Below are 12295 nucleotides of genomic sequence, written 5' to 3'. Positions count from 1 at the left end.
GCAAGTCAGTGTCGGCAGGAAAGATGCTCGGTCCCACTGCAGGCAGAGCCGCCGTCGCCCCTGCACAGGAGCCAGGTGCCTCTCTCCACCCCCTTCCCGGCTTTGTGCAATGGGTGGCCGGAGGGAAGGCCTGTCAGCTTTGTGAACAAAGCAATTTTAAAAGTTCAAAACATCAATACAGAGAAATAAAACACCCTTCCCGCCCCGGTCGCTACTTTAACTCTCCTGTTCAGGGTTAAGTCTTAAACGCTGAGTACGTCAGAGGAGATGCCCTGGGGCTTTTCTTTATCAACAGACAAATCACTTCAGCCACGCGCGAGAACTAGCTCCCCAGCTGCCAGCTCTGCAGCCCCCATGTGTGGGGGAGGAACCGGGCCCGTGGTGTGGACGTCACAGGTGTTGCTGCCGTGGCACCTGCACCCGAAGGCCCCGCGGGTCCGGGGGGTGTGCTTCTCACGTTTTCTCGGGGGCGAGGATGTCGGCCCCAGGAGGGTGGGGGGGGGGACCCGGGCAGGCGGCACCTGTTGTAGCCGATGGGCTTGTGGTTGCAGGGCTCCCAGATGGTGGACCCGGCCACGCAGCAGTCCACGTAGTAGCCGAGCAGGTCCTCCTTGTGCTTCGGCGGGTCCCACTGCACCACCACGGACGTCCTTGTGTTCCGGGACGCGACGACGCGGCCGGGGGCTGAGGGGACCACTGTGCAGGGGGGACAGGGACACAGGCTCAGCGGCACGGGGGTCTGGGGGCACGCCAGAGACCCACAGGCCCTCTCGTCCGCAGAGTTTGGGGCTTTAGATGAGATTTGGACAAGGAAGACGGTGCAGGGCAAGGGGGCACCCAGGAGGTTCCGGGCAGTGTCTGTCTCCAAGTCTCTCCCTTCCGCAGAAAGAGAGTCCCATCACGGAATCTCCTGCCCCTCCGCCCCTCCAGACCCATCCCCAAAGCTCCCCCAGTGACGCGCACGCTTTGCTACCTGGGAAGTAACTACGTGGGGATATAAAATTAGCCATTAAAAAAAAATAGGGCACAATTCTATCAGATTCAAGGGACTCTGCAAGGGACTCAGAATCAAACCATGGATTTCTCCCCTCGCACAATTCAGAATTTCTCTAATCTGTATTTGACATCTTCTGAGAGGGAACTTCAAGCCATATGGGCAAGAAACCCTAATGCATTTAGGGTTTGGTATTTTTTTCTTTTAAAGTGGCCATTGCCTAAAAATATTGCTAATCCATTTACTGGTTTCATAAAAAGAAGATGGAACTTTGGAGAAATGTTGACCAAAACAAGGCAGAGAGATCTTCATCTCTTGTAAAATGGAATTTTAAGGCAATTTGAATTTTAAATCACGTGCGACACTAACGTCTTTATCAACGCAGGTAATGGCTGTCCAACACGGTGACATTATTCGGGGCCCATCCTACAGTTCGGTCACTTGTGGTAACAACTCACCGATGGTGTCCTGGGCCTGAACGGGGGCGGTGATTTCTGACGGGTCGCTCAGGCCGTGCTTATTTGCTGACAACACTCGGAACACGTATGGTTTCCCCTCGGCAAGATCGAAGACGGCGTATCGGGGGGACCTCACAGCCATCTGTGCGTTCACCCGCTGCCAGCTTCCGCTCCCGACCACGGACTGCAAAGACAGGGGCCTCGATGGAGACAAGCTCCCCAAACCCACGGTGGGGGGAGGGGGTGCTCCGCTCCGGCCCTCAATTACACTGCGGGGGACCCACAGTCCACAGCACCTCCGGGGTCATCAATACCTCTGTTCTGAATTTTAGGAAAAGGAAGCCAATTTGGAGAAGGAGGTGAGAAACTACCCAAGGTTGGAAATGTTACCAAAGAACATTTTTACATGAAAGCCAATAAACTATGGAAATCTTCAGGGAATCAATACATAGGTCGTAGTTTTAGTAAAGACGGAATGAACTCTAAACAATTAGAGATAATTGAGGAGTAGATGTGTAAAATTCCATCATAACTGCTCACATTTCAGTTTAAGCTTTTTGCTATTTCTCAGCTATTATAGTAATAACAAAGTGACAGCAACCTAAATGACCAGCAACAGGGTAGGTACATTATGATACAAAATGATACATATATATTAAATGTAGCCATTTAAGTTATTGTATAAAGATCTTTACTCAAAGGAGAGGAATTGTGTCATTTTGTTAAATGTAATACAGGATGCCAGTTGTATGTATGATATATCAAGATATAAAAACCGATGGAGAAAAAGACTAAATATGTTCCACATGTTAATAATGACTATTTTGCGTGATCAAATTATTGGTGATTTTCATTTGGTTCTATATAACATATACGTGTTTTCCAAATTTTCTACACTGCGTGTTTAAGTTTTATCATTGGTAGTTACTTTTAAAACTGGGATTGCATGTCTAATTTAGTTTTTTCCTATAGAGATAAGCCCCCTTTTTGAAAGGAATGCTGAGGTAATAAAAGTTGAGTGTACACTGACCCCACTAAGGCTGCCAGAAAGGACTGGGAAAGCATTTCGAACAACCCAGGCTTCTAGAAATTAGATTCCTGTTTAGAGAAGTCTCCTCTCATCTTAGCAAAAGTGAAGTGGCTTTCTTGGACTGACGCAGGCGTCCACAGTCAGAGGCCCCCTTGTGCCAGAGTATGTTCTCCATCTGGAGAGCAGGGGGAGGGGCAACAGGGGAGCCCTGGGCACACTTAGCTGGGCCGATGGGAGAAAAGGACCCTGGGGCTGAAGGAGGGAAGACAGGGAGGGAGTGGGGAAAACACTGCTAGGGTCTTACAGCCAAGCTTCTAGAAAAGCTAGTGCCCATCTTCTAAGCAGGGGTGGAGGAAGTTCTTGGGGTCCTGCACCCCACGAACCGCAGGGCACCACTGCCTTCACCGCAGCCAAACTCTCAGCACACGAGCCCAATGTGGACAGGACAGGCCGTGCGCCTTGGGCTGTGGCCGCACGTGGGCTTTCCAAGCAGAGCTCACTCAGGGGAAGACGCGTGCTTCAAACTGTGCTCAGATGCCAAGCTGTTAACCAGAGCGCCGCCGTTCCTAAGCATCTTGTGCCTGGTCCTGACATAAAGTGGAAATACAGGACTAGACAGAAGACGCTGACTCATAACCATCCCTGTGGTTCCTTTTAGGCCTGATAGGAACTAAGGCCCCCAAAGACCACCTTGGATGAGTTGGGGCAGGACCGTCCTCCGTGAGCAACAGAGAGAGGTGGGCGCCCTGCCCGCCCAGCTCAGCTCCCTCCTGGGCTCCCTGCTGCCCCTCCCGCCCAGGCTCCCTGGACACCGCGGCTCCCCTCAGGCTGTCCTGGAAGCTTCCTCTCCCTGACCACACACCTGTGCTGCTGTTCACCACCCGTGGCAGTGGGTAGGGAATGGAAGGGCGCCCTCGGTGAGGCAGGCCTCTTTTTAAAAGTGGGTTTGCTAGTGGGGGGGTGGGGGGTGAAATAGGGGAAGGGGAGTCAGAGGTCCAGACCCCCAGTCCTGTAGTAAATAAGTCGAGGGATATGATGTACAGCAGAAGAAAGATGGTCAATAATACTGTAATTACCTTGTATGGGGACAGATGGTGACTAAACTCCTTGTGGTGACCACCTCATGATGTATGCAAATGTCAAATCACTACACACTACACCCGAAACCAACATAATACTGTACATCAACCATGTTTCAATAAAAAATAATTTAAAATTTTACAAGATTTTTAAATGTGTTTGCTGAAACTTGGTCTTTCCGGCACTGGGTAGGTGAGTAGGAAAATGTCTCTGAAGAGGGCCTGAGAAAGCGCCTTTCCCCCTGGGAGGGCTGACCACTAGCTTTTCATGATGCAAAAACAACAAGCTAGCACCCAGAAGCAAGAAGTTATCACTTGACTCTGCCCACAGGTAAGCCTTGCAGATAAGCAGAGAAAGCTGAGGGTCATTATACCGTCTGGAGCCTGAAAACTGTTCATTTCCATTCTGCTTTCCTTTACCTTGTTGTATTACACATTATTACTGTATGAGAGATATATGCTCACATTAAGAGTTATAGACTTTATGTGTATATTACACATGTTGGATTGTATATTATATTGTAATATAAATTTAGTATCACAAAACCACAGTTACAGGATTCGTATGGTTATACAGGTTTTTCAACAACGGCCCACAACCCAATCACAGGCCAGCGATCTGAATGACTGTGTCACAACCTGCATTTTTTAGTGCAATTGGACAGACCAAAGCAGGAGAGAGAACACATGGCATGGAGTAAGGATACTGTGTTTGAAATTTACTTGGTGATGTACATTCAGTGTGTGTGTGTGTGTGTGTGTGTGTGTCTGCAACACACAAACTATTTCTTCCTACGCGTCCAGATCTAAAAAGTCTGCAAACCAATGATTCTGTGTAACCCTTCGCCATTTGAAGTGTGAATTCCTCAATACGATCGCCACCAAGTGGCCACTCGGCTTATGAGCAAACTGAGAGCAGGGGCCTCTGTCCCCCTGCCCACATCCGGAATCCTCAGAACTTGGGGGCCTAGAATGTTCCAGCAGGAAGAAAGCTGGCGGCTTCCTCAGTGCGAGGCCCTCGTGTACAGCGGGGACCCGGGAGTCCGACTGGTCCCCGTGGAGGGCGGCACAGCCTGAGCGGGACATGCTCCTTGGATGCCACGCCCCTCACGGAACCACTCAGGCATTCACAGCTCAGCCAGTGTCTGCAGCTTCACGTTAAATAACTGATCTGAGAGCCGCCCATCCTTAAAACACACGACGCAGCACCACGGGAAAGCCTACAGAGATCTGCTGCTTCAGGAAACCCACCCCGGGTGTACCTTCTCAATGAAATACATCAGCGGCTCCTTGCCACGGGGGGCAGGTGGGTCCCAGCTGAGGACGACATACGCCCTGCTGATTTCTGAGGCGTGGACGTTGGTGGGAGGTCCTGGAAGCTGAACTTCACCTGGAGGAGGAATCAACACCGTGAGCGCTGAAAAGCCAGGGCAGCCGGCTCGCTGCAGCCCGTCTTGGGGGCACGACCCTCGGCCACTTCACAGGCATTAAAGGACTCACGTATCAGGGTCGGCTTTTGCTTCCTTTCTGTTCTGCGAAAGCAAGCAAAACTGCAGGGACTATTTTTCCAGAGCCAAAGTATAATGAACTGGTAAAGATCGTCCAGTTACTTTTGTTTCCAATATATGCCAGTTCATAAGAAAGGAATCTAATCCAAAATTCATCCAGAATTTCAATTGGAAGTGGGGGAGGCATGTACCCAGAAGAAACAGGGCATTTAACCAGAAATGCAGCTCTGACTGTATGGGGAATCTGTGCAGAGAAGGTACCAGCAATCGCGTTCTGCAGCAGGGAAGCCTTCCAAGATGGGGTCGTACTTTCTCTAAGGGCCCTCTCTGGTTGTTTTCCTCTCATTATGCCCTCGAAGCATCGAAACAATATATCGACTTCCAAAGCACATGGCTTCCCTTCCTGGGTAGATCTGTCCCACATCCGCAAGCATTGCATCTATGTCTATATACTTAAAATTCCAGTGTGACACCAATTAGCAAGTAACTATAATAGAACATTCGCATCAAAGAAGCCCGCTACGTCTCTTCTGACGCATGTCTCTTTTTAATAAAATGCTAGGTGGCAGGCGTGTTGTGTTTGGATGTGAGAACTTTTCATGAGGGGTGGAGGTTTTCCACACACACAGTCCCGGTCATTGTGATACAAAATATTATGAGCTTCCAATTAGATTAGCACATGATTAAGGTGGTTCAAAATGTCCCCAGGACACCTCGGAGCCCTGCTCAAGATCCAATGGTTCCCTCTGGACCGCACTGCCGGCGAGGAATTTAACAGCCACGTGGAAACGGCCCAAACAAGCCTGGGTTTCATTTCATAAGAGCCCCGTTACCGCGCTCATCCCATTTTACAACAGGCAACGGGGGCGCAGAGGCACAGCCGTGGGCTTACCCAGGAGCATCTGGCAAATGGGTTGGGTTTCAAACAAGGAGCGAGAGTGTGTCCAGAAAAGTGCCAAGTGTGCCGGGTGGAGCGGGGCCCCGGCACACCCTACGCGCCTTCTCTGGATCCACCTGCCGTGTCCACACCTAAAGAGATCCAGGGAGAGGCCCTAAAGAGAGAAGACACAGATCACCCACCCTTGGGTGACGCAGCCAAGCTTCCAAACTGAGTCGTGGTGCACCTCAGAGGTACCAGATGACACAGGAACAAACCAAGGGGGCAGAAGGAAATGACGCAAATGATAAAGCAGTGTGAGCGTGGGAACACATCAGTGCAGAATCGCCTTTCCTGCACGTCCAGATCCGAATGCCTCCCTGTGTTTAGACCTGGCACATAACTTCGAGACCCAGAGGAAAATGGAATAAGAAGCACTTTATCTGAGGCCAAGACAGGAAGGAAGAATCCAGCTTTTGTCAGCAGGGACTCCCCGATCGGGGAGGATGCTTGGGTTATGCGAACCCTCCGCCCCACCCGGGGCCGTGCACTAATGAGCCCTGGAGATCTGCAGATGACCCCGGCCCCAGACAGAACAAGAGGACATTCAAAATGGCCCCGGGAGCCAAGGGGAGGACCAAGGAAATAAACTGATGTCTGTTACCGACACTCCAACCGCTGAGAGGATCCTCAGAGAGAGAGAAAGCAAATGAAGGCAAAACAAAAAGAGCGGCAACGGCCAAGTGCCTTACGGGGTGTGCTGACCACGGTGCTGCTGCTGGCGGGTCCTGCGCTTGGCTCTGCCTCAGGGTCACAGTGCTCCTCTGGAGCCCTGTTCTAATGAGCCATGTCAACACCGGAGGAAGGGGGACATATGAGATGGAAACGCAGCTCAGAAATGAGCTCAGGAAAACGCAGTGCTTTCCCAAGTGGGCGGCTGTGCAGGGGTCCAAGCCTAGGTCTTTGAATTCCAAACCCAGCTTTTCGTTCTATTGACCACAGCCTCCAGAACCTGCCCCAGAGACTCGCCTCTACGTCAGTGAAACGTAAAGTTTGTTCGGAATTGTTAGAATGCCCAAGAGGACAGAATTCAAGAGAATGAACAACTGTAAATGAGTCTGCGGCATTCAGAGCAAAGGATGAATTTAATGCATTAGCTACAAATGACCTTGTCCAAAACAGTGCAGTAAATGCTTGGATATATAATAGTAGAACAAAAACAATCTCATCATATCTGCGAGAGCCTATTCTGGCCTTTCCAAGAATGAGGTGTCTATTTTTCCATGGAGCAACTCAAGAGAGATAGGAAGATTTGGATGATATTAAAAGGAGAGCATGGATATTAACTTAAATGTTTGTAGGAAGACACCAACCAAGATTAAAATGATTAGAAAAGATCAAAAGAGGGACCTTCAAGATGGCAGAGGAGTAAGGCGTGGAGATCGCCTTCCTCCCCACAAATACATCTGTAATACATCTCCATGTGGAACAACTCCTACAGAACACCCACTGAACGCTGGCAGAAGACCTCAGACCTCCCAAAAGGCAAGAGACTCCCCACGTACCTGGGTAGGGCAAAAGTAAAAACACAGACAAAAGAATAGGGATGGGACCTGCACCAGTGGGAGGGAGCTGTGAAGGAGGAAAGGTTTCCACACACTAGGAAGCCCCTTCGCAGGTGGAGATGGGGGATGGGCAGGGGGCAAGCTTCGGAGCCGTGGGGGAGAGCGCAGTCACAGGGGTGCGGAGTGCAAAGCGGAGCGATTCCCGCACAGAGGATCGGTGCCAACCAGCTCACCAGCCCGAGAGGCTTGTCTGCTCACCCGCCGGGGCGGGCCGGGGCTGGGAGCTGAGGCTCAGGCTTCGGAGGTCGGATCCCAGGGAGAGGACTGGGGTTGGCTGCGTGAACACAGCCTGAAGGGGACTACTGCGCCACGGCTGGCCGGGAGGGAGTCCGGGAAAAAGTCTGGAGCCGCCGAAGAGGCAAGAGACCATTGCTGCGGGGTGTGCGAGGAGAGGGGATTCAGAGCACCACCTAAACGAGCTCCAGAGACGGGCACGAGCTGCGGCTATCAGCGTGGACCCCAGAGACGGGCATGAGACGCTAAGGCTGCTGCTGCAGCCACCAAGAAGCCTGTGTGCAAGCACAGGTCACTACCCACACCTCCCCTCCCAGGAGCCTGTGCAGCCCGCCACTGCCAGGGTCCCGTGATCCAGGGACAACTTCCCCGGGAGAACGCACTGCCCGCCTCGGGCTGCTGCAACGTCATGACGCCTCTGCCACCGCAGGCTCACCCCACATCCGTATCCCTCCCTCCCCCAACCTGAGTGAGCCAGAGCCCCCAGATCAGCTGCTCCTTTAACCCCGTCCTGTCTGAGCGAAGAACAGATGCCCTCAGGCGACCTACACGCAGAGGCGGGTCTGAATCCAAAGCTGAACCCTGGGAGCTGTGCGAACAGAGAAGAGAAAGGGAAATCTCTCCCAGCAGCGTCAGGAGCAGCGGATTAAATCTCCACAATCAACCTGATGTACCTGCATCTGTGGAATACCTGAATAGACAACGAATCATCCCAAACTTGAGGCGGTGGACTTTGGGAGCAACTGTAGACTTGGGGTTTGCTTTCTGCATCTAATTTGTTTCTGGTTTTATGTTTATCTTAGTTTAGTATTTAGAGCTTATTATCATTGGTAGATTTGTTTATTGATTTGGTGGCTCTCTTCCTTTTTTTTAAATATATATATACATATTTTTCCTTTTTTTCTCTTTTTGTGTGTATGTGTATGCTTCTTTGTGTGATTTTGTCTGTATAGCTTTGCTTTTACCATTTGTCCTAGGGTTCTATCTGTCCGTTTTTGTGTGTGTGTGTGTGTGTGTGTGTGTGTGTCTTTTTTTAGTATAGTTTTTCACGCTCGTTATCATTGGTGGATTTGTTTTTTGGTTTAGTTGCTCTCTTCTTTCTTTCTTTTTTTAATTACTTTTTTATTTTTAATAATTTTTTAAATTTTAATAACTTTATTTCTTTTCTTTTCTTTCCCTCCCTCTCTCCCATCTTTCTTCCTTCCTTCCTTCCTTCCTTCTCTCTCTCTCCCCTCTCTCTCTCTCTCTCTCTCTCTCCTACAGGGTCTTGGTGCTCTGGCCTGGTGTCAGGCCTGAGGCTCTGAGGTGGGAGAGCCGAGTTTAGGACATTGGACCAGCAGAGACCTCCTGGCCCCACGTAATAGCAATTGGTGAGAGCTCTCCCAGAGATCTCTGTCTCAACACTAAGACCCAGCTCCATCCAATGGTCAGCAAACTCCAGTGCTGGACGCCCCATGCCAAACAACTAGCAAGACAGGAACACAACCCCACCCATTAGTGGAGAGGCTGCCTAAAATCATACTAAGTTCACAGACACCCCAAAACACACCACCGGACAAGGCCCTGTCCACCAGAAAGACAAGATCCAGTCTTATCCATCAGAACACAGGCACCAGTCCCCTCCACCAGGAAGCCTACACAAGCCACTGAACCAACCTCACCCACTGGGGGCAGACACCAAAAACAACGGGAACTACGAACCTGCAGCCTGTGAAAAGGAGACCCCAAACACAGTAAGTTAAACAAAATGAGAAGACAGAGAAATATGCAGCAGATGAAGGAGCAAAGTAAAAACCCACCAGACCAAAAAAATGAAGAGGAAATAGGCAGTCTACCTGAAAAAGAATTCAGAGTAATGACAGTAAATATGATCCAAAATCTTGGAAATAGAATGGAGAAAATACAAGAAATGTTTAACAAGGACCTAGAAGAACTAAAGAGCAAACAAACGATGATGAACAACACAATAAATGAAATTAAAAATTCTCTAGAAGGAATCAATAGTAGAATAACTGAGGCAGAAGAACGGATAAGTGGCCTGGAACATAAAATAGTGGAAATAACTGCCACAGAGCAGAATAAAGAAAAAAGAAAGAAAAGAATTGAGGACAGTCTCAGAGACCTCTGGGACATTAAACACACCAACGTTCGAATTATAGAGGTCCCAGAAGAAGAGAAAAAGAAAGGGTCTGAGAAAATATTTGAAGAGATTATAGATGAAAACTTCCCTAACATGGGAAAGGAAATAGTCAGTCAAGTCCAGGAAGTGCAGAGAGTCCCATACAGGATAAATCCAAGGAGAAACACGCCAAGACACATATTAATCAAACTATCAAAAATTAAATACAAAGAAAAAATATTAAAAGCAGGAAAGGAAGAGCAACAAATAACATACAAGGGGGGCTTCCCTGGTGGTAGAGTGGTTGAGAATCTGCCTGCCAATGCAGGGGACACGGGTTCGATCCCTGGTCCAGGAAGATCCCACATGCTGTGGAGCAACTAAGCCCGTGTGCCACAACTACTGAGCCTGTGTTCTAGAGCCCGTGAACCACAACTACTGAGCCCACGTGCCACAACTACTGAAGCCCGCGCACCTAGAACCTGTGCTCTGCAACAAGAGAAGCCACCACAAAGAGAAACCCACGCACCGCAACTAGAGAAAGCCCGCGCACAGCAACAAAGACCCAATGCAACAAAAAATAAATAAATAAATTTTAAAAATCAATGTGATACACCGTATTAACAAATTGAAGGATAAAAACCATACGATAATCTCAATAGACACAGAAAAAGCTTCCGACAAAATTCAATACCCATTTATGACAAAAACGCTCCAGAAAGTGGGCACAGAGAGAATCTACCTCAACATAATAAAGGCCATATATGACAAACCCACAGCCAACATTGTTCTCAATGGTGAAAAACTGAAAACATTTCCTCTAAGATCAGGAACAAGACAAGGTTGCCCACTCTCACCACTATTATTCAACATAGTTTTGGAAGTTTTAGCCACAGCAATCAGAGAAGAAAAAGAAATAAAAGGAATCCAAATTGGAAAAGAAGAAGTAAAACTGTCACTGTTTGCAGATGACATGATACTATACATAGAGAATCCTAAAGTTGCTACCAGAAAACTACTAGAGCTAATCAATGAATTCAGTAAAGTAGCAGGATACAAAATCAATGCACAGAAATCTCTTGCATTCCTATACACTAATGATGAAAAATCTGAAAGAGAAATTAAGGAAACACTCCCATTTACCATTGCGATGAAAAGAATAAAATACCTAGGAATAAACCTACCTAAGGAGACAAAAGACCTGTATGCAGAAAACTAGAAGACACTGATGAAAGAAATTAAAGATAATACCAACAGATGGAGAGATATACCATGTTCTTGGATAGGAAGAATCAACATTGTGAAAATGACTATACTACCCAAAGCAATCTACAGATTCAGTGCAATCCTTATCAAACTACCAATGGCATTTTTCACAGAACTAGAACAAAAAATTTCACAATTTGTATGGAAACACAAAAGACACTGAATAGCAAAAGCAATCTTGAGAAAGAAAAATGGAGCTGGAGGAATCAGGCTCCCTGACTTCAGACTATACTACAAAGCTACAGTAATCAAGACAGTATGGTACTGGCACAAAAACAGAAATATAGATCAATGGAACGGGATAGAAAGCCCAGAGATAAACCTACGCACATATGGTCACCTTATCTTTGATAAAGGAGGCAAGAAATACACAATGGAGAAAAGACAGCCTCTTCAATAAGTGGTGCTGGGAAAACTGGACAGCCTCATGTAAAAGAATGAAATTGGAACACTTCCTAACACCATACACAAAAATAAACTCAAAATGGATTAAAGACCTAAATGTAAGGCCAGACACTATACAACTCTTAGAGGAAAACATAGGCAGAACACTCTATGACATAAATCACAGCAAGATCCTTTTTGACCCACCTCCTAGAGAAGTGGATATAAAAACAAAAATAAACAAATGGAACCTAATGAAACTTAAAAGCTTTTGCACCACAAAGGAAATCATAAACAAGACGAAAAGACAACCCTCAGAATGGGAGAAAATATTTGCAAACGAAGCAACTGACAAAGGATTAATCTCCAAAATATACAAGCAGCTCATGCAGCTCAATATCAGAAAAACAAACAACCCACTCCAAAAATGGGCAGAAGACCTAAATAGACATTTCTCCAAAGAAGTTATGCAGATTGCCAACAAACACATGAAAGGATGCTCAACATCACTAATCATTAGAGAAATACAAATCAAAACCACAATGAGGTATCACCTCACACCAGTCAGAATGGCCATCATCAAAAAATCTACAAACAATAAATGCTGGAGAGGGTGTGGAGAAAAGGGAATCCTGTTGCACTGTTGGTGGGAATGTAAATTGATACAGCCACTATGGAGAACAGTATGGAGGTTCCTTAAAAAACTAAAAATAGAACTACC

General features: G+C 47.7%; 1 protein-coding gene across 1 annotated transcript in view; it reads right to left on the bottom strand.

The window, feature by feature from the left end:
• Positions 1–12295, bottom strand: part of MYOM2 (myomesin 2) — an 83315-nt gene that overhangs the window by 37581 nt on the left and 33439 nt on the right. Inside the window, exons 14-16 of the mRNA XM_082443958.1 lie at positions 4824–4951; positions 1453–1636; positions 522–696 (exon numbers count right to left, since the gene is read on the bottom strand). Coding sequence (XP_082300084.1) covers positions 522–696; positions 1453–1636; positions 4824–4951 — 487 coding nt within the window. The remainder of the gene's footprint in view (positions 1–521; positions 697–1452; positions 1637–4823; positions 4952–12295) is intronic.

Source organism: Balaenoptera physalus (assembly GCF_965194825.1).
Source record: "Balaenoptera physalus genome assembly, chromosome: 21".
Lineage (NCBI taxonomy): Eukaryota > Metazoa > Chordata > Mammalia > Artiodactyla > Balaenopteridae > Balaenoptera > Balaenoptera physalus.
The sequence above is the reverse complement of the archived record's forward strand: the minus strand, read 5'-3'. Positions and strand labels throughout refer to the sequence as shown.